This window comes from Seriola dumerili, unplaced genomic scaffold (assembly GCF_002260705.1).
Source record: "Seriola dumerili isolate Sdu_G_001 unplaced genomic scaffold, Sdu_1.0 BDQW01000044.1, whole genome shotgun sequence".
Taxonomy (NCBI): Eukaryota; Metazoa; Chordata; class Actinopteri; order Carangiformes; family Carangidae; genus Seriola; species Seriola dumerili.
In genome coordinates, this window is record NW_019174299.1 from 2147529 (window position 1) to 2170588 (window position 23060).

Sequence of the window (23060 nt, forward strand, 5' to 3'; positions counted from 1 at the left end):
GAACTAAAACAAATGCAAGTTTTCAAGTTTCTATTTGTCAGCATAATGAGGAACTATAAGGAAAGAAATGTATTTTTCTCAGGGTAATACAGTGATTTAATAGAAAATGTGTTATATCTGAGGAAATTGCATTTCATGGATTTATTTACTTAATGTCAGTGAGTTTAGACATTATTTATAGATAGATTAAGAAAAATGTCCCTTATTTTGTGACAAGCTGTATGGATATGTAGGAAATTCTCTACTGATAATCGTAGAAATTATTCTGTTGGTATATTGATATTTTTTGTGTCGTGAACACAAAAATTGGTGCAAGTCTTAGAATACTAGCTTTTTTCTTTTCTACATTGAGGATTGTGTACTGCATAATTTCTGTAGTGTATTACTAGTTTGTTAACACTTGTTCAATTGTTACACTACAGTTATGCAATGGTTTACAGAGTTCACAAAATTATTTTTATCATCTTGAGAATTAAAATAATTTTTCATCTGAAATGTGTGAATACTTATTGTCTCAAACACAACTTATGTTCATAAAATTCTACTTGTGCCTTAAAGTCGTGTGGGCACCAGATGAGAGGAAGGGGGATTTATAGGAAAAATCCATTTATTGCCTTTCAACAGTATGGAAAAACATTTATATAAACTGAGACAACTATGTATTGAACGATTCAGAGCAGACACCTTATGAAAATGTCTCCAGATGCTGCTTGTTCTTCAGAAAATGGTTTTGTTCACATTTGAACTTTTATGGCACAATGGCATGACAGCTCTCAGGAGACAAGGCATCAAACAGGTAGCATATTAGCTGCTTAGCCTGGAGGAGAGAACAGAACATTGTGTAACGGTGACTTGTTGACAAACTGTAAAATGATATTTGCTGCACCACTTGAAAACAAACAAACAACAATCGTAAACCAACTAAAGACAAATTACTTGTTTAAATATATTTAAACCAAAAGCTGAATTATAGTCATTCAGTGTACCTGTTTCTCACTTCCTGGGTAGATTATCATTTCCTCCACATTCTCTAGGTCTGGCCTGTCCTTGTAAATGCTAGTGTAACAATGAAAGGCACATTTAAAAAGAAAACGTTATGTACATGTAAGTATTCTTAACATATTCACAACAGGTTTGAGTTGTGTCTTTTCATACCTTTCAAGGAGCAGGTTGAAGGCAGTTACAATTTTTTCCCCTTGCAGAGCCATGATGAGACAGGGGGCCATGTAAAGATGAGTCATCTTTTAAGGACACAATAGACCAGAAAAAAAAAAAAAAAGATCAACTGCTGATGGCACTGTGTGTAAGAAAGTATGCGCTGAAGCAGCTTGTATGAAAGCCACACTGCTCACCCTCTCATTTCCACTTGATGACACTTTGAGTGTCTCAGCAATGTGTTTCCTCTGTTTGTTATCCAGCATGCACATCCTCCCTGCCACCAGATGGCAGCCTGACCTCAGCAGCTGCTCCAGCATCTCCAGCTGGGAGCGCACTTGGCCGAGCAGTGGGGCATCTAAGGGTATCAGCAGACAGGTTGTCTGCCAGAGAGGACTGTGTATCAGGGACCCTGGTACCAATAAACAAGCAAAACAGGACATTTGTTTTCTGCACTGTTTACAAAGCTTATCTGGAACTGAGTCACATTTCAACATCCTCTCCAGAACAGCCTCTGCCAGAGTCCCAATAAATCATTAAATAATTTAAAGGGACCAGTTTTGCTTTAATAAATGATTGAACCATGCAATGTTTAATGGTTTGACTCTAAAATCAGTTTGATATGTACAGTATTCCTGTGATTATGGGCACATCACTATTTTAACCTAAATATAAGGCATAGTCTAGTTCTGCAGAGTTTACAGCATTGTTCTCAAACAAAAGTTACTAACACATATATAGTCTTTTTATGAAAATTAAACCAGACAAGTAGTCCTCCTAACCTTGTCTTGTTCCTGATGCATTTGAAGGTGACACAGTTTCCTGGGCCACAGCGGCCAGCGTGCAGCTCTGTTCACGCTCCACAGAGGCTAATGGGTCTGAACACATGCTGAGTATCTGAAACAAGAAACCAAGAGCCAGCACAGAATGCCTGTATTTTATCAGGTACAAGTACAATCCAAGCACTAAAAGCAATGTAATGTTGAAGTCCTGTGTTGGACATATACCTGTTCCTGTCTCATTGTACTGCTCTCACTACAGCATAGCCCATCTGGGAAAAGCCTCTTCACATCCTCCACTGCTTTCTGATATGATCCCGAACCTATGGCATTAGTTACTGACATATAAACATAAAGCAGCATAGCAATCCTGCTCTGGAATACGTACCAGTTTGCAGTCTGATGCACTGACCACAGATGCCATTGTATAAATGAGCCATACCATAACAGTCTGTCCAGAGGGATGAGTCCTCTTGGCCCAGCACGTCCAGCAGCCTCTTCACAGCGTTTTCTCCCTGGAGGCAGAGAGCCAGTGAGGACCCAGAGCACAGGCACTCCACATGGGCGTCCAAGTCTGAGGGCTCCTGCACAGAGCAAGTAATACTATGAATTATCAAGGCTTACAGTTTGACAATGACAACAAATTCTTCAGTTAGACGTTCAGTTAGTTACACTTTCTGCAGAGAGTAGTGAGGTAGCATCGCTCCTGCCAAGGGTCACTACTCGCAGGCCGACCAACATGAGGCCACTCTGCTGGAGCTTGTGGAATATTTCAGTCAGAGCGTGATTCCAGACTCTCGGCTTGAATAGGCACACAGTGAGCAGCATCTGTGGGTCTGAACATAAAGTCACTCTTACTGCTCGGTTTTATCACTGAAAGCACCAGTATTACCGCAATATAAAAGTGTTTGCCACTAGTTTACTATTTGTTTTACAAAATTCTGACCTACATGAAATATTTTTGTGAGTCAGATTTATATAAAGTATTTATGGTCTGATTTGTGATATAAAGACATATAGAGATTATATAGTGTATGTGCTTTCTGGAGCTTGCAGCCAGAAAATTGTGTGCTACAGATTCAAAGAGAATTTGTAAGTGTAATTCCCCAAATAATTACAATGAAGTGTCATCATTATGAAATTCAACAGAACTTATCTGGCAAATTACAATATGTACTATGTGTAGTATCACTAAATCAATTAAATCCAGAAACAATGTAAAAACAAGTTCGCCATGGTTGTTGTAAATATCATTTCAGATGGGGTTGTTTTCGTTTTCTTCTTTTTTTTTTTTTTTTTTTACACAAAACTTTTGTTGTGCAGTTTTGGGGAGGTGGGCCTACACTGTGGTCTGTACCCAGAGAAATGATCTGCTCATGTTTTCCTTACATCTATCCTTGTGATAGACTCAGAAAATACTGGAGCATGCCTCAGGAGATTTGATTTTAGACACGGTATCTGATTGCATTATTTTATACAGCACTCAACAAACTCACCAGAAATCAGCTCATGGTCAAAGAAGAAGAGGGAGGCTTGTCTGAAGGCCACTTCAGGTGTGGGTGACATCAGGACACTCAGGTTACCGGGGTAATCGTGCGGTAGGAGCTTTTGCAGTGAAGCAAAAGCATCCATCCGTCTGAGAGCACACACTAGAGCAGGAGAGGACATCAGATTTTCCTGGCTGCAGCGGTAGAGCTGCTCTCCCACCTCGTAAGGACTCAGCTCCTGGGCCTGAAGTCGAGTCAGCACGGGCAGCCACTTCAAACCAAGTAGCTTGAAATGTGCGTGTTGTGCATCGCCTAGAATATCAAATAAAAAACACATTGCAACCATTTAAACATTGGAGTTACGACAATTCTGGTGAAATGATTCACTCACATACTCATTAATTTGTTAATTCATTAAACTTTGTTGGCTCCTATGTTTATCTGATAGTGTATTTTGTTTGTTTGCTGCTACCTCCAGTTCCAAAACCCAGGAAAGGCTGTGCTTTCAGAAATATAGTTGAACTTCACCCACCTTCTGGCCCTTCTGTCAGCACTCTGTGTAGGAGGCTCAGGCCTTGGCTCATGTCCTTCCCACACAGGGTCAAAATCACCACCTGCTCCATTTCAGAATTGGACAGACACTTGTGATGGGGCAGGATCACACCAGGAGGATCTGGCACTGTCCACATGGACCGAACTAAAAATAAAGCACGCTGTACATAAGAAACATAAATGGCAACAGTAGAGGAGCATCTGTCAAGGTTTTTCAGGACACTGAACACACACTGCTTACCAAAGATGTGGAACAGGTTACGGCTGTAGGGCACAGTATGGAAACAGAAACTTGGCTCTACTGTGTCCACACCATTAAGCCTGGAGTGGAGGCAGCCCACAAGCTTTTGAGCCTTAAATTCTCTCATTAGAGCTGAAACAGCATGGCAGTCGAACGTTATTTTAATGGCAAAGAAAAACATGACAATGTAGACTTTCTGCATTATTACATCCAAAATTGTACTTTACATATATATATATTTTTTTATATAATTTATGAACTTATATTATGTTGTGGATAGAATCTGAGATAAAATCTGAGACCTGCAGGCAGACTAACACTGTGGTGCACCGCATTTTCTTTCCTCAGTATCAACACCAGACATTGAGAGGGAAGGTCCACCTCCTGATCCAGGGTCACGGTGGGTGGACTGCAGAACACATTTGTCTAGAAAAAATATAAACAGACGTCACCATTGTAATAAATAGTAAAGAAGTACGAGGAGAAATCTGTGTTTCCTTTACAGTACAAGCATGTTTCATGATGTGTGATCATTTTCCAGCACAGCGTCCCTCTGAATCTCTCACCTCTAACTGAGTATCATGTAGTTTTACCTGCTGGTTGGTGAGTCCGAGGCCTGGAGCTCCATGTCTCTGAAGCCGAAGTGTCTGCAGCCCCAACAGACTGAAGCCTCTACGTTCACAAACAGCCAACACTTGGCCATAACAACATGGAGACACAACAGGCGACGCCACGAGGAGTATGTCAGCTAAGCAGGAGAGAGAGAAGGATTAGGAGCTCCACTCCAAGTAAACATCTTTTATCCTTGCTGCAAACAAAATTTCCCTCAGGACAGTAAAGATGAAAGTTGAAAATGAATTACGGACACGAGCCAGTTCTCTCCCTTGCGACAGTTTTTGACTGCTGAGTTACAATACCTTTAGTTGTAGCACACAGAAAGGCAGACGATCTACTTAAACTGAACAGGCTGCCTCTGACTCTGTCATCCGAAGGCACAACTCTACAAACAAAAGTGAGGGAGACAGACTGTAACACCATTAAAATAAAAACAAAACAGTGTCACAGTAATAAAGGGACTGTGCTGTAGTATGTTTCAGGTAAATCCCTCGTGGCTCTGAGGGAGGGCTTTAAGTAATATTAAAACCTCAGCTTCATTAGTCTCACTATTTTTTGGTTTTTGGTTATTTCAGTTAAATGTAGCTTGTTGAGAGTTTCCTTAAGAACATAAAGATTTAGATTTACAGTTGCAGCATTTCTATTGTCTATTTTAAAAATCAATTTCAATTTACTTGCAGTTAATTTGAAGTAGATCAATCTGATTAACCCCCCCCCCCCTTCATTTATCAAATCCATCTCACATTTGCTCAAAATAGTCATAATACTGATAAATTGAGAACAAATATACAGAGTCAAAAATATCAGGCTGTTGAATGACTTTGGCATTTTGAAATTTTAACAACAAACCTATTCAGAGGCTGGCTGTGACTCTGTGCACTTCCTCCTTGTAATCTTCCTGAAAACCACAAACACAGCTCCCTGTGGACCTGACTGGCCAGTTGAGGGGAGTAGACCAGGGGAGGTTCTTGACTTCTGCTAACAGAAGTTGGATTTGTCTCTTTGGGCAAAAAAGTGTCAAAGGAACTAGTTATATCCTTCAACAATGAGTGGGCATAAGAACCCCGAACAGCTAGGGCAAGGACAGGCTGGCAGGTTTCATCAGCTCTCTGGTTGACTGGAACACCACCTATGAATGAGAGGAATATTGTGAAGACACTGACATATGGCCAGAGCTGGATCCAGGATATACACCAGACCGATAAGCCAGAGGGAGTTATTGAGTTATTTTATGAACACATGGCTTTAGTTATGTCCTACCAGCACTGTCACTCAGGAGCCTGTGTGGTGGATAAAGGAGCCTCAGACCACACACATCGAGTCCTGAGTCGACGACAAGCTGGAGGGTGTAGTGTGTTATGAGGGGATGTAGGAAGAAGCCACTGAACCCCAGAGCAACTGATACCTACAACAAAAATAAAGGGGGAAGTTAATATAAGTTTTCAGTTTTCAGTATTCAGTTTCTCCACCTTTACTGCTATGCCTCTGATTCAGTGCTTCCTACCCCTGAAGTACACTTCTGAAGGGCAACGTGCTCACCTCTGTGTGCAGTGCTTGTGTGGTCTCTCTCCTCTTACAAACACGCTCCTGAGTTTCCATAGTCTGCCAGTAAAAACCTGGAGTGAGACCAAATGTCCTATCGATAACCTGAAATACAAAGCCAGGGGAACAAGATGCAGTCAACAGAATGCAAAATCATCTTAGATCTTTGAAGTAAATTAAATCACACTTTCAGTAGCAAAGCACCTTTTTGTTGAAGGTGGCAGAGATGAAACAATTTAAACAGGAGGAAGGCAGGTGAATGGGTGACGCGTAGGCTTGTTGGTTCAGCAAGATCTGGAGCTCAGGTAGCCAGGGAGCAATCTGAGTGAGTGAGGTCTCAGAGAGAAACCTACAGACATGGCTATAGAAAGGTGCATGGATGTCTATGTCCCATTTCTATAAAATAAAAACAAAAAGAACAACATCACTGCCAAGATCATCAGACATTGTAAAGCCTGAAGATGTTCGTTTTTGCTATTGACTGTACCCTTGGTTTATAACAGTGATGAGCCACAGCTAAAACATGTAAAACCAGTCCATTCTCTGTCCACAGCTGCTGAAGTCCTGCAACCCAGAATGGGACCTCTCCAGCACCCTCGGCTTCCTCATCATCAAGTGTGTCTGGGCCAACCTAATGACCCATAAACAAGTGACCCGACATGGTGAGTTATGAACTTGGTGTCACAAACAACAAACTTTGGCTCACACTAGGAGAGAGAAGCCAGTGTTCACTAACCAAGGACATAAACCAAGCCACCAAAGTGTTGTAGATGTGTGCTTTGGTTGCAGCTGGATTCCTTTTTCCATGAACTCTGTCTCCAACCATCCCAGGACAGGAGAGATTGACAGTCAGTAGCATGCTGGCCTTACTTTTAATATCTTCTGGTAGTGTATTGACTGATTGCAGGTGAGATGCTTCCTGAAAAATAAGTCACAATAAGTGTAGGAAAATGTACAAAATGTATTTCTTTTCTTTTTCTTTTTTTTTTTTTTAATTTTGTGGCACTTACGAAATCATAAAGAACATCAGTCCTTTCAGCAGCCGACTGCTTCTGATAGACAGATTTGGTTGGACAGTGTATTTCCAGTTGCTTAAGAATTTGCTGTTGTTCATGCTGTAATGTCTGCTTTCGTTGTTGTCTCTGTTGGTCACTAACAGATGGATCGTCATGGTTACAATATTTGTTTATTGTCGATGATGTGTTGAATGAATAATAAAGAGGAAACCCATACCTTTGTTGCTTTGGTTGTTTAACTGAGGTTTGCTGAACAGTTGGTGGGCTTTCCGTTTTAGGTTCTCTGGAGTCAGATTGTATAGGCGAAGATTGTTTATCTACCCACACATGTTGTGAGTCATAGCTACATGCAGACTCTACAGGCTGTGGTGGCTTGTCTTTCAGTTCCTCTGCTTCATTTCCTAGTACTGACTCTGATGGATCGATGTAGTTATTGGAATATTTATTCCCATTTTGATTCATCTTCCTTATTTTCTGAAGTAGCACACTCTTGCCAGTCGCCTCCCTATACACAGAGAAACAACAGAAAGGAATGAGGAATGAAACAAAATGTGCTAGACTGAAGCATGAAAAATGTTTTCTAATGCAGGATATACTGTATTCACCTGTCCTCCATCCATGATCCAGTGTGCACTTTCAGGTTGTGTATCTTTGCAGGTGGTGCTTCCCCGTGAGTGTGGTATTTGGCTGGTGACCTGGACTGTGATGAAAGATTTGGGGATGTTCTTGGTGGTATTATTGAAGGATCAGGACAACGCAAGTCAATATAAACAGTGGGGTATTCCTGGTAGCTGGGAATCTCTGCCATCCTCTCCAATGATTTGCTCCACACATTATTCTGTCTGCATGAAACATGTTATTATTAATATTATTTGTATTATTAGCCTCCAAATGTAGTCACAATCACTAAGCAGTGACATGACTTACCTGATGATGTTTGGACTTTTCCCAGGCTCTGACACAGACTTAGATGACTGGCTTTTACAGTAAGTAACTAGCTTCTCCATTACATTCTGCTGGGGGCTGTACTTGTCACCATCTGCGAACACAAATTGTTGAAATTATAACACAAGATAATAAATTCATGATGTAAATGATAAAGTACATAGCCCCCTTTATCATTCATCATTGCTACGGGGAAGTGTGTTATAATTACTTACTTGCATGTGTGTCAACTGACACATGTTGTTGGAGAGACAGCCCATCCTCTTTCAGATTTTGGAGGACACTATCCAGATCCCACTGGTCAAGCCTCTGAATGTAGGCATGAAAGGAAAAGAGATTGTTTTTTGTTTGTTTTTTTTAGATAAGAAGGTATGGCACCTAGATAATAATTATGTGCATCAACCATAACTTGATAAAGTTTAGCTATGTTTACTTTTCTTACTTTCTCAGACTTACCGCAAATGAGAGGACAGAGAAATCCACATCAGATTTCATGCTGTCCAAATGCGGTTTTACAGAGGTTTCCAGCTTTGCTCTGTTGAACTCTACAGTGTTGCTCTGACAAGCACCTGCCTTAAATTTTGAAACAGGAAAGGAAAGGGTGCATATTGAGTGTATCACAGCTCTAGTGTGCTTTACTCTCATCAGAACAGCAACTGCAGATTAATATAACCCACCTCAGCATCAGCATCGGAGCCTCCTGTATCCCACTGAACTGCAGTCTTATTTTCTGCAATTTGATCATCATACAACTTCAAACTCAGGCTGTCACAAGTCTCTTCTGACCAGCTTGTCTGTGCTACAGGTTTCAACAGCCTCTGATTGAGAAAACACACACATATCAGTGATTACCAATCATGCAGGCCTAAGTTTGGGGTTTCAGACATGAGCAAGTTCCATTAACACTCATGAAAATAAACTATAATGAACTAACCTCCAGTTCAGCATCTTCCACTGAAAAACTGTCAAAGTCTTCAAGGACCTTCAGGGAAAGACCAGCTGGCCTTTGATATATGGTGATAATCTCTTCATTTTCAGACTGTAATGTTAAGAGGAAACGTTATTGTGTGTTATTTGTGTTTTTTCTTTTCTTTTTCTAAAAAAAAAAAAAAAAAAGAAAAAAGAAAAAAGAAAAGAAAAGAAAAAAAAATATTTTCAGTTAGGTTAGCAGTCAGGAAGGAAAACAAAACACATACTGCTAACGAGTCGAAGTCGATGGTTGGTATATGTGGCTTCACTTTCTCAAGAATTGAATTCCAACACGACGAAGGATTTAAGTCCATTTCCTTCTCGCAGGGATAAGTCTGCAAGTAAGATAAACGAGTATTTTATTTTATGCAACGGTACAGTTTGTGATCCGCAGTTCATTACCGAGGGTCCTTGGTAACCAGTGGCAACAGAAAACTTCTGTGTGCAGCACGAGGGCATCGTCAACAATGTTGCCTTCAAGTGCTGTCAGAAATATCTCAACTAACGAAAGCCGCATAAAACACACAGTGTTTTACGTCTGAAGAAACGTTTTAGCGTACAGAACTTCGGCGAGGGCTATTCCTGACAGAGAAAGAAAGAAATGTCCGGTAGGTTCAGCTCAGTAGGCTGCACAGTTAGTGGACAGACATAAGTAAATCCACTGTATGAACATGTTGGCATTTTGACTTGTCGAAATTCATGTTGAATTTCTAGGGAGTAGATGGACAGTGCAGTCGGCAAGCTAGCTTGCTAGCTGTTGTCCTGAAGTTATTTATCATTTGCAGGTGCTCTGTCGAATGTATGCCAGTGGTTTGACTGATAGGAAACGTTACATATATCCTGCTTCTATCCAGGCAGGCCTACATATTTTCATGGTATTGTGTTTGTTATATTTTTTTGCCATGTTGCCAATGACTCACGAGAGAGTCAGTCAGTGGTGAAATGTACAGTCAGTTGGTAGTTTATTAGTAATTGAGTTGTGCTACGTTGTGTTGACAGGTCTTACTGTTATTTTGTCCATCCCATTCAAATCTGTGACAGACACACCTATTTGTATAACGCAATACAGATTAACAGCACTACAGACTGTTGCCTCCAAAATTACATACAATTGAATCAACACCTGAACATGACAATCGTTGTGTAGGGAGAATTTATTACAGTGCTGTTGACTGTGTTAAGTTGAGCTAGGTGTACCTAATAAACTGACAACTGTACAGTGGCTAAACCTGTGTACTATGTTGGTACAGGTAACATCTTTAATGAAGGGAAGGCACACAGTTTTAATACTTTTATTGCACCTTTAAGGCAGTTTCCCATTAGTGCGTCTTTTTAAAGTGACAAACATGGAGCTTTACTACACCAAATAATACAACATCTACAACATACTTGAGGACATTTTAGTGTATGAGCTGTGTATATTTTTTTCTGCCAGTAACCACCCAGCCCAGTCACATAAATAATTTAATAAAATGTGAGCTCAATGGCTTAAACTTAAAATTTTGTAAGATGACATTTCAGTTTGTTGCTCTCAGTTTTGTATAAGTGTTTTGGGGGCTTCCAGAAACCTGTGCCACGTGTGTTTCCATTTCAAATTACAGGCCGTGTTGCCATTGTTTTTCAGGGTTTGCTGATTTGCTTGTTATCTCCATTTTATTGTCCTACAATGCTCATGACCACAGCTACAAAAGTGTTATCATATTGTTATGTAAATTTGATATTTTCTGTGTTCAAGGGCATGAATGGAGGTTCAGGTGGTTTATGGAGCAACAAACTAAAAGTAGGCTATTTTAAAGATACTTCAAAATACATCACACCTGGATTTATCCACTTTTTTGGAGACCTGTCATATCAAGCTACCCCACCACAGTGGTAAAATTCAGCTCTTTACAGTCCATCTTATTCTATAATGTCACTATAGACTGAATTATTTCAAAGCATTTGTTGTGGATTGGTTCCATAAAATTTTCTGCAGAGAGATGACAATTTACCAACTGTCATCACATTCTCCCACAATTAAACAAGTACATTTAATATGACTCCATCAAGCTGAAGCAAAAGAAAAAATGGTTTTGGTCTTTTCATTGAAGAAAATTCTTTGCAACCCTCAAATCTGAAACAAATTACATTTTTATACACGCTACAAATAACAACAATTTATAAATACTGTTGTTGTGAAAAAAGAAAATGAATCACACATGAGCAATACAATTTCGATCTTGAAATCAAAAACTGAGAGAATTGATATCGTTGAATTGCTGATAACAATTTTGAAATATTCTGTGCTGTGTACCAACAAATCCTCTAAACATGACTGTATACTGGGTCTGCTTAGCAGCCTTGGAAGAATTCATTGTCAATATCCCGTAGGTCCTGACCAGCTAGACGTGGTGGGCTGGTGCATGTAATGTTGTTGTGTAGGGTGATGGTTGTGTCAGGCTCTTCTCCCTCTGCATGGGTCTCCACTCGCCTAGGTATCACCAATGGATTCCTCAAGCTGTAGTTTCTGAGTGGGAGGGAGCTGCAGTCACATTTCCAACGGTTCCCCGACAACAAAAGTTTTTCCATATTCTCTGGGAAATCAGGGACCATGTTTGTCAAGGCATTAGCTCTCAGGTCCAGAAAGCGCATCCTTGGAAGTACCTGCTTTGTGCCGTTCTGCAAAAACTGTCGACATTCATTGTTGGACAACAGCAAGTACTCCAAATTCTTGAGACCAGAGAATGTGTGGATTGTTAGAACCTCCAATTTGTTGAAACTCAAGTCCAGTCCCGATAAGCCAACCAGATCTACAAAGCTCTGGCGTTCTACCACAGAGATGTTGTTGTGCTGCAAGAAAAGCCTCCTTAGACCAGAGAGTCCAGTGAACGCTTGAGTTGTGATCCTTGTTAGGCAGCCTCTGTCCAGATGAAGGCTGTGAAGCTTTGGCAGACCTTTGAATACTTGGTCTGGCAGACTGTGGAAGCAGCTTCCAGACAGGTTGATGACAGCCACATGAGAGAGGCCTGTGAAACTACCCACTTGTGCCTCCTGCACTTGGTTGTGTTCTAGCTCTAAGACCTCCAGATGACAAAGCCCTTCAAAGATCCTCTCCCCCAGGGCTCGGATCCTGTTGTAACTGAGGCGTAGTTCCTCTAAGTACTGCAGATCACGGAAAGTCCTGGGCCTAATTCCTGTGATGGAGTTGTTGGAGAGACGCAGTACATGAAGACTGTGCAGGCCCAGGAAAGTGTCATCATGCAGAGAAGTCAATCTGTTGTTTGTGAGATCCAACCATCTGAGCGACTTCATGCCTGCAAAGGCTCTGGGCACCACTGTCACAATGTGATTCTGGGCCAGGTACAGCTTTTGCAATTTAATGAGTTTAAGAAACACATTGGCTTTGATAACCTTGAGGTAATTCCCAGTTAGATCCAACTCTTTAAGCTCAACAAGATTTTGGAAAAGCTGTGGCTGCAAGTAAGCGAGTCTGTTCCCTGCAAGAACAAGCTCTCGTAGACCTTGCAGGTCATGGAAAGCTGTTTCAGGTAAGACTGCTATTGAGTTCCACCCAAGGTTGAGAAGCCACATGTGGGAGAGTCCTGCAAACAGTCTTTCCTCAATGCGAGTGAGCTGGTTGTTGTGCAGACTGAGTGAAGCAAGGTTAGGTGTGTTCTGGAAGATTGTACCTGGTAACGAACGGAGGCCATTTCGCTCAAGGTGAATGTGTGCTAGCGACCTAAGTCCTTTGAAAGCTTGAGGGTCAAGTGTCACCAGCTGGCCGCTCTGCAGATTCAAAAAGTCCAAGTTGGTAAGATCCTTAAAAGACACTGCTGGAAGTGTGGTGAACAAGTTGCCATCCAGCCAGAGAGAATGGGTGGATGTTGGCATGTCAGACGGGACTTGTGTGAAGTTACGAGTACTGCAATACATGTTGAGCTCCAAGCTGTAGTCATCATGCAGGCAGGTGCAGCCCTTAGAACATGGAATAGGCTCTTCAGTCACCTTCTCTCCAGCTGTGTCGGGGTCTGGTAACACCAGTGATGTTCCCAGTACCCATAGTACCAACAGCACAATGGTTTGCATACCAGCTGTGAATAGAATATTACCATCAATATATAAATATTCATTAAATTCACCACAGAACACAGAATGCTGTTAAAATACAATGTCTTCCTAGTTTTGTTATTTCAGTCTTTTAAGGAAATTTTGAATTCTAAATGTTTTCATGCTGTAAGGCCTAAATTATATTGCTTACCTTAAATCTGAGAGGTCTTGATTTAAGGTGGACAGGCTGTCAAATACTGAATGACTGAACCTTGTGCAGTTGTTTGTATGCTGAAATTCTGACAAGCCCCCAAACCTTTTTTGAGTCAGCTGCACTGAATGTGTAACTAACTGTAATTAACCCGTTCATTTCCATTAGACCTGAGCTGCGTGTTGCCAGTAGGTTTTCATGTTCTTATCAGAATTTCCTGTTATGTTTTCTTAAACGATAATTAGCTTGCCGTCACTAATATCAACTTTGGTAATGTCAAATCCATAATCTGATGTTTTTAATGATGAAGTCAAATGTAAAATGGAAATATACTTTTTTGCCTTAGTATAATATTAAGGGTACTTAGTATTGTCATCCTTATAAGGGATTATATCTGAGTGGCCTTTTGTGTTTACTAAAGTCAGGGTCCTGCCACTGAGTGCATTTACTGTAGATTTTGACTGATACACTGTGGAAAAGAGATAAGATGAACCCAGTGCACTAGACCCTTGACTAAATTTTCAACTTTTTCCTTTTTGCTTATACTTAACCTTTTACCAGAGAAATATTGGACATTGTTTGATAAGAGGCAAAGTTTTATTTAACTTCTTACCCCAAAGCTTGAATTGTATACGTCATTAAAAATCAATTTAACCATCCCCTTTGCCATCACTCCATGTTATATTTGAATAAAATAAAGTGTATGCACCTGTCTGAATCATGGCAACAACTATATGTAAGAGACTTAGTGCCAGTGTCATTTCTGCTGCATTCACTTATTCGACAGTGCAGGATGAGGTCAGTTCCAGAGGTCCATTTCCTAATCGATTATTGTAATGACTAACTTTCTATTTACTCTTGTTCTTGGTATCTGGGTTCTTTTAGACAACCATGAACTGGTCATGCTCTAAAGGACAACCAAATCCAGATAACACTGTGTGCACATGAATTTCATTGATTGACTTGCCAACACTGGATTTATAACAGTATGAAGAAAATGTATCATGTGGGTCACTCAAATCTGGTCCATGTCTGGAGCAAATAAGTAGACTAAATGTTATTTGGTTGCAGGGTATGTGATGCACAGCACCAACTTCCCTTCTTCAATAGCATAACACTCAGTAAATTACTGATAAGTCCATCATTGCCATTTAAATTTAAGTTATAATCTAAAATCAATATTTTTAAATGTGTAAATCATATTATACAGCTTTATATTGAAATATTAATATGGCACAAATTTACAGCATACAGAGTGAATCTTAAGTAACTTGTGTTTTTGTAATTGGAATGTTTTCTTTGATAAGATATATCACGTACGTCACATACCAAAAAGACATAGATGTTTTATTTATTTATTCATTTATTTAGCATGCCATGTGAGATGTGTCATGTAAAAAGACCAATGTGTCCTGACTGAAACATTTGTTAATATGCGTATCAAGATCAAGATCTACTTTATTTCCCCACATGGGCAAATTGGTATTGGACTCTGCACTGCAGTTCCGCAATAAATTAACAAATAAACAGAAAAGAGGAGACACACAACCAACAAGACCACACAGAACATAAAACCAGCATGTCTTACCAACAAACTAATCTTAGTTTGACAGATGCTGAAGGAAGCTGTGGTCATTTGTACTGAGAAAACTGAGGAGACCAAATCGTTTAATGAACTTGAATTTTTATTTCTCTTACCAGTAGAGAGCACTGCTGGTCTCTTGTCATTTTAGGCCCAACAGCTTGATTTTTCCTTTGTCTGAAAAGGGCGCTCTTAAACATCCAAAGGAAACTATTTAATGCTGCATGTAGTATGAGCAGGAGTTATTTAAAAAAAACATAGATCATGTAATTAACAACAGCCTTAGTTCTGATATTTCTTGATGTCTTTGCTTGTAGGTTGTACTATCTCAATAATGAAAGGAAGTTTTGCTTTTATCCTTTCATAGAATGAATATCAAATAATTTTACAAACATGGAAATACTGCGGTTTTCTCTGCTATTCCTGTCAAAAAATTGCCATTCAGAATGGATGCTATAGTGAGTTGTTTCATGATTGTTGCTCCCCTGACAAACACCTCTAATTGGCTCATTCCCCGGCACTCAACCAGACACAAAGGTTTCCAGGTTTGTCAGCTGCTGTGGGCTTGCTGAGTGGAGGAGAGGAGTCTTAATAGTAAGTGGCAGGAGCCTGCTGCTGTGGCTGGAAATGTTTGACTGGACTGTGCCTTGCTTCTGGAAGGAAGATTCTCTCAAATAGTTCTGGATAAATTTTGTGCTTCGTCAGCAGTGGTGAACAGGCCTGAAAGGTATAATGTCAATCTAAATTGGATGGATGCACGCTGATCAGTGTTGAAACTCATCGTACTGCCTTCTTCACTACTGCTCTGCAAATAAATGTCAGAGAACTCTTGACATGTAATGCCAAGGAAGCCAAGTACAAACCTTTAGGATCCATTAAAACATAATCTGTACCCCACCCACCCCAGTAATTCAGATGCTGCTCTGTTAGGCCCTTTTCAGTCACTTAGTGCCTCTTGTATTTACAGACATGTTTAATTGCTGTCTATCAACATCACACTCAGAAATCAAGCAAGTTTACTATTTAAGTTTTTAAGTGTAATTAATTAAGTGTACTTATTTTTTTCACTGTAGATATATTACCTAGTCAAAGTCTTGCTGCACAGATTAAAAACACAGAACACAGACTTGAGCATGAAAAGTGAATAAAGATTAACCTTAAAAGTAGGATCATGACTCAGACATTAGTACCTTTTCTGTTTGTTTTGTCTTTTTGTTTAGGCTGCTATCCAGGTATCTGTGCACTGTTTACGGTCAGAGCTGATTCACCTTTGAAACCATACAACGTTTCCAGCTATTTTGTCAGACATAAAATATTGTATGATAAACCAGTACTAAAAAGACCTACTGAGGTATTACCTACTTTATTCTTGTAAGGTAAAAACTGCCAAGTGCCACAATACAACCCCAGTGAACCTCAGATAAGTACATTAAAGCCAGCAGCTGAATGCAGTAAGCTCAAACCTGGGGATGAAATAGCTTTGTAATCTACAACCCATAAAGAAACAGATCCTCCTGTGCTGGTGCAGAAGGATTCTGGACATGCAAAATGTTGGACCCTTCTGTTGGTCACATCGGTTGCACATAACATGGTGGATAGTGGTGCTTTGCTGCGAGAGACAGGACAATGGGGAGATGAAGGGGAGACTTTCTTGTCCCTGTTCTTAACAGGGCCCACACATCTCACTAAGAAACTAACTGTTAGAGGATGGAGCTCTTTTCTTTTATTTCTGCTATTACTAAGTGGATAGGCTTAATTGAACTAAATTGTTTTCTTTGTCCCTACACAGGCTTAAGGCGAGAGCAACCCACAGCTTCCCCAACCAAGTTAAGAAAGGTAAGTGGAACAGGTTAAATATGAATATGTTACACGCAAACAACAACTTGAGTTAATACCGAATGACAACGCTTCGTCAACACTGCCATCATCTGGCAGATTTTTGGACTGTTAACCCCTTCACAGTAATTTAAAACTGAACAAAGAGAAACGTGTCTAGCTTGAGAAAGATAGCGTTAAAACTGTACAGGGCTGTACAGTGGCCTTTCACCCATCGAGGTGATTGCGGTTCAGCGCTGCTCTGAACCGCAGTGCCACCTCAGCCCTTTGACAGCCAAAGACCCTCAACACCCCTGCAGTGGCTATTAATAACACTGTGAGCTCACAGTCAACCCGCTGCTCTCTAAGAAGAGAGAGAATCCATTGGCTTTGTCTCGACATCTGGGAGGTGGCGGAAGTCACCCACTGTTTCTTAATTGGTTGTGATCCTTGTGACAAGAGCAGATTATTACAGCTGATGACCCAACTAAGCTATTTGATTTTACCCCTTGAGTGTGTGAACCAGACAGAACCAGATCTATAACATTAAAACATGTTACACTCAGACAGGAAAATACAGTATGTGGTTAATAATTTTAAAAAATACTTCTGAAATACACTTTGTGTTTAAACATGAAGCTAACCTATAAACATCATGAGGTTCAAAAGGTTCACTGATGATAATAATTTGTATGCTCATTTGTTTACATTTACATAGGGGATTATGTCTTTACATATAAGAACGCTACAATAAAAAAGATATACAGAATGTTTCTTAGGAAAGAAATCAATTTAAACCGTTTTTTCCTAACATTACGAGCAGCTTGTATCCCAGAGGGATGAATTAGAAAGCTAGAGGTTTTTATAGTTATTTATCAAGAGAAAGCATTGTAGTTTTTGCACTTAAATAACAGGGTTTTTTAAAAATATTTTCTTAGATCTTAAACACTATCCTTATTTCTTGTATTTTTTGATATTTGTTTGATGTAGTAGTCTTTATTGTTTACAATAAATTTACAATATATTGCAATTTTTGAGTTTGCATTGCAGCCTCCTTTAGAAACTTGCCTTTTATGTGCCAAGTTCTCACTAGCTAATCAACAGAGATTCAGCTATTTTATAGCATGTATAGAGGCTGTAATTTTACCCATCCTGTAAAACACCCTGATGTCATATACACTGGCTGAATAAAGATCAGACTCTTCTTGTAAGTCAGTTAGAATTCAGTTAGAAAAGGAGTTCACCTTTTACTGGTAAACTATAGAGGATTTCAATTATATGAATCGATGATGACCAACTTTTCTTTCTTGCATATTGGTGGTATAGGTTTTGGTGATATAGTGCTGAGCATAGCCGCTTCCCAAGCTGTTGACCCAGGCTCGATTCCCAGCCAATGCACTCACTTGTTAGTCGCTTTGGATAAAAGAGTCTGACAAATGAGTAAATGTAATTTATTCTATTAGTTTCTTAATTTGTAATACTGACTGTAGTAAACTATTGCAACTGCCAGTTTGATTGCTGTTGTCTTTATTTAACTTAAATTTACCTAATTTGAAACTCTTTTTTTCTCTCTATCCTCCTGTGAAAGTATACACTGCAAATTCACTAACATTGATAAAACTTTTACAGAATAACCTTGAATACTCCCAGACAATGTCAGCTTCTAAGGCGTGGAAGAGGACAGGTGAGAGATACTTCACAGACTCAAACACACACCAAAGTCTGTCTGAATTAGCTGGCAGGCTTTGAATCATGGAGGAGACCTGGATCCCATTCAGAGGAAGAAAGAAAAGCAGCTGACGAATCCCAAGAGAAACTCAGAAAATCCATAGCCTCTTTTAGATCTCTCAATCATTTATTCATTCATTTATATATGTCACCTGGCCGTAGCATGACAAACCTTTCAACTGAAGGACCCAGTTAGTAGTTTATTCATTCTGTGCTTAACCTCTGCTTTTTGGTTGTATTTTGTTTTTTATCTTCCTGTGAGAAAACACAGACCCACACTCGTAGGTTGACCCAAAAAAAGGGTTTACAAGTAATGTGTAGGAAACTCGAGGCATACCTTTCAGATGTCATGCACTTCACCTTAATGTCATTTTGAAAGGTTGAGAATTTTATTTTCCACTGCAGGTCTTTCCAGGTGAAAAGAGTGACTCCATTTTTGGTCACAGTGTCATCCACTTTTTTTTTTATATATTTGGGCAAAAAAGGAAATGCATATACATAGCAACAGTCTCAGCTGATGTGAAGTCAGCGAAGTGTCTACCATGATGCTGACATGTTGAAGGCTTGTTTTGAAAGTAGAGCAAATCCTGGTTCCTGCAGCTTAGTTGACAGCAGTTGCAGTTCAAGTTGCAATTGAAAAGTAGCCACAGATGTGATCTTATTAGATTATTTTCATTGCAGCTATACGTTCAGTTCATTCAGAGTATCAGTTAGTAGTGAACAGAAAATCCAGGAGCCACTGCTTGTCTCCCAGCCGTTCATATTGTGTATGTTTGAAGCTTTGGAGACCTCTGTCTTTGGTATCGGGAAACAGCTCCACAAATCACACCTAAGCTCTACCGTTACACAGCTACGAGTGTGGATCAGCGCTCAACAGCAGTTCAGATAAGAGTGAAATATTCGTCTCTCTAGACTTCATGTCTCCAAGATATAATCTTCTTTGTGACACCCCAAAAAATCCTTGATATTATCTTAAAATATGTTAGCTGTGTCTCTTTTGTACCCATGTCCTTAAATGAGTTTCTGATGGAAACATATGAATGACGGAAAAATGACGCAAAGTTTGAAATCATCAACCATCTACCGGATCGGTGGACTTGACGAACACTCACACATCAGCGGATCCTGGAGATTCTCTGACACCTCTTCACATTTCAGTGTCACATGTTTTTCTGGATGACAGAATGTCCTTGACAGCAGCCATGATTTCAGTCTGTTTCTTACAATCCCCAGACAGTGAGTAGGCAGTCTTGAAAAACATCTCCGTGTCTTAAATGTCTTTTTACTCACAGCTACAATAGTATGATACTGTGGGTGCAGCCTTTAGAAAAATGGACTAGTCTGCATCTACCTGAGAATTTAGACTTAAGTGCCAGTTTCCTGCCTAACTTGTCCACTGTCCACTTTGTCCACACTGAACAAGAAACTGCTCTTGTGCTAGAGAAGGACATTAACTATTGAGAGCAACATCCAGGGTTGCAGTTTTGCAAAGCACAAAGCACCATTCAATCAAAATCTCAGATGATTGAGCAGCATTTTCAAGAAACTCTCCCAGCTTTTTTCTGTTTCTCAGTGAAAGTTATTGTTCATCTTTTATGTATTTAGAGGAATAATTTAAGATTTGGAAAACAATTAGGGCAACATGTAAATCCTACATATATGCACAGGCAATCTGCAGGTCACTAGTACTTGTTGCAGTTCATGTTACATGGAAACCAACCCCAATTCCTCAAAACCGTTACTGACCCAATTGTTTCATGTTCATCAATGCTAAACAGGTAAAAACAAAAAAAATGTGTGTCATTGCAAGGTGATGAAAATGGTTGCGTGTCATCAACCTGTAGCCCAGGGCTCCTGTTCCACATTTCCGGTAGTGGAGTGAATAAATGTGGATAGAAGTGTAGGTCAATAATAAAAACTAACACTGTGCCTGTGGGATGTGGGGAATATTTTAATAGTTCCTTTTCTTAGACAGGGATTGTAGCACACAGATATCAATTTGACAAGGTTTGATTGTAAAGACAGAGTCCTTGTTTGGTGTTGAACTTACTTCTAATGGCTCATGAGCAAACTTCAGGGAGGCCATTATGTACCACTGAATCTTTCATAACTGAGCCTCGGCAGCTGAACAAAGCAACAGATTTTTTCCCATGGATCTGCATGACAAAATATCTTCTACAGCTCCCCAAACAAAGACAGTTTGAGGACTCCTAGTGAACAAATGCTATAAAGTCTGAAGGAAGACGATCCCATTGTTAGAAAGACCTCATAAGTTTACTAACAACACATTCTTCTTGTCAGATTTACTTTTCTTCACATCAGGTCATCCCTTTATCAGAATCTGCTACTGGTGATGGATAAATCTATTATTAACTAGTTTCACTGCAGAAGAGCTCATTTTGACTGAAGACCTTGGTCCCGTTTCTGCCATTTGAATACTGTCGACTGTTATGTTCTTCTGGAGAGCTATGAGGCTGCTTCATTCTATTGCATTTCATTTGGCCAGTCATTTTCACAGTTTAGTTGCCCTCCTGTTGCCCCTGTTGGGGCATTATTTTCTCTTGTACATATTTCACTTGCATGTATTGTTATGCTTTTTTAAGACTAGTATTTCTGATGGTGGTTAGGGCCAGAAATGTTAAAGTAGCAGCAAAGAGTTTAGAATAAAAGTGTTTCATAGCCGTCTCTAAATGTGTAAATCATGATGAGGCTAGTGTAATTAGTGTGTTTGGATTGAGCGTTAAAGCCAGGTTTTTATAAATGCTTTTTATCAGGCCTTATACAAATACAAGCCTGGGTCTACTGGTCAGTGTATGATGTGACTTTGTTACTAAACCAGGTCTTCAGAGGGCCTTTGGGAGGCTGGCAGAGCAAAGGTGAGAGGTCACTGATGGAATGGATGTGAAAGAAGGAAGTGAGATGAAAAGGTGCAGCCAGTCTCCCAGCACAGAGTGGCAGGAAAATTATAATCCACGTCTGTGACTTGAGTGACTGTCCTTCAGTGAATGACAAGAGAATCAAATGAATAAATTACATAAAGATTTTTAGTCCATCTGGGAGTCTCTTTCAGTTTAGTTTTTTTTTTTTTTGTACTGATCATGATAAAATCAAAAGTTTGCAGAGAAAACCATATAAACCAATAAAACACTAAAGCCTGCTACTGTTGCCTTTATCTTTTCTAAGTCACTGAGATTTCCAGAATAATTTGGGATCCAGTGTAATTTTCTTATGACCTAAAAGGTTTCCAACTAAGTATCTGAAAATCACTGCGCTTTATTAAACCAAACCTGCTTTTACTTTTCATCAGCTCACTCTCTGCCAGCACGAACCCTCTGCATGACATTTCTTGATTAACTGTCAAACTGAAAACTCTGGTCTTCACTATGTCTATTGCCACTATCTGACTCATCTAAGTTATTTTCCATTTTCAGGCCTCAGCTGCTGAGTACCCCTCAGCGATGCTCACTGAGCAGCAGTTTATAGAATTACATTACATTTACACTCATCTTCCATCTTTGCAAGATTCCTACTTGCTGAAGCTGTACTTAATCATAAACTCCTTGAGTGCAATGTCTGGCAAGTAGCCTCTGAGGGGACAGATGGAGACTTGTGTTACAATGTTAGCAATGAGATGTACATTCAGTTTAATTGAAATGTTAATCACGTCTGATAGTGGGACCTAAAGCCACACTGGAGAGGAGATTTGGGAAATAAAATAGTCACTGCAGACTCATGACCCACCTGGCAAAATTGCTGCCTCGCTGAGCTGTTTAATAAGGATTTGAGACACTTAGACAATGTGCCTACTAAGGAGGATAGTGGCCTTATAACCTCCCACAGCCAAAGCGCAAAAGCTTGTCCTTTGCTTTTAGGACTGATTGAAATGACTCAGTTCATCAAAGATAGCTGTCAAAACCTGTCTTTTAAAGCAAAACTCCTCTTCAGGTATCTGTCATCAGCTTCACAATCACCGATGTAAAACTGATTTTGAAGATGACGACAAATAGAATACCTTGTGGTTGTGAAAACTGTTTCTCTTTCAAATGATTCAGCTTGTAGTAGCAGATGTGACCTTAATTTGATGCATTAGTTCAAATGCCATAAACAAGTAAGGGCACCACTGACAGAGCAAGCAGCCTCTGTTGAACTCTCTACACTGTAATTTACATTGTTTACAACAAGAGTGTTGTTTTTTTTTTTTTTTTTTCCTTCAAGCAATCTATTGAATTGCAGGACAAAGTTCGATGGTTTTACAGGAAGCAAGAAAAGCATTCAGCTCTTACAGTATGCATAAAAGCTGCTAATGCTTTGAGTTTGTCAGAGGGCATATACAGAAACACGAGAAAAACTGCATTCATTTGTTTTGTTTTTTTTTTTAAAAAGGCAAGAAAAAAGGA

The 23060-nt window shown here is 39.7% G+C and overlaps 3 protein-coding genes across 3 annotated transcripts; all 3 read right to left on the reverse strand.

Annotated features, from left to right (window-relative positions):
- Positions 1-620: 620 nt before the first annotated feature.
- Positions 621-5793, reverse strand: LOC111217456. The gene is made up of 15 exons (XM_022739336.1): positions 5679-5793; positions 5132-5214; positions 4808-4962; positions 4517-4640; positions 4215-4346; positions 3954-4118; positions 3431-3733; positions 2607-2770; positions 2377-2518; positions 2163-2257; positions 1938-2052; positions 1353-1567; positions 1156-1241; positions 987-1056; positions 621-817 (listed from the first exon to the last, which is right to left on the reverse strand). Exons 5-15 carry the CDS (start codon positions 4339-4341, stop codon positions 749-751), a joined length of 1551 nt encoding a protein of 516 aa, XP_022595057.1. The 5' UTR covers positions 4342-4346; positions 4517-4640; positions 4808-4962; positions 5132-5214; positions 5679-5793; the 3' UTR covers positions 621-748.
- A 108-nt stretch (positions 5794-5901) lies between these two features.
- Positions 5902-7230, reverse strand: LOC111217709. The gene is made up of 6 exons (XM_022739694.1): positions 7108-7230; positions 6859-7002; positions 6576-6767; positions 6369-6476; positions 6145-6234; positions 5902-5958 (listed from the first exon to the last, which is right to left on the reverse strand). The coding sequence occupies exons 1-6, from the start codon at positions 7228-7230 to the stop codon at positions 5902-5904; spliced, it is 714 nt and encodes a 237-aa protein (XP_022595415.1).
- Positions 7231-10579: 3349 nt separating this feature from the next.
- Positions 10580-13628, reverse strand: igfals (insulin like growth factor binding protein acid labile subunit). The gene is made up of 2 exons (XM_022739769.1): positions 13539-13628; positions 10580-13371 (listed from the first exon to the last, which is right to left on the reverse strand). Exon 2 carries the CDS (start codon positions 13364-13366, stop codon positions 11633-11635), a length of 1734 nt encoding a protein of 577 aa, XP_022595490.1. The 5' UTR covers positions 13367-13371; positions 13539-13628; the 3' UTR covers positions 10580-11632.
- Between the last annotated feature and the right edge of the window lie 9432 nt (positions 13629-23060).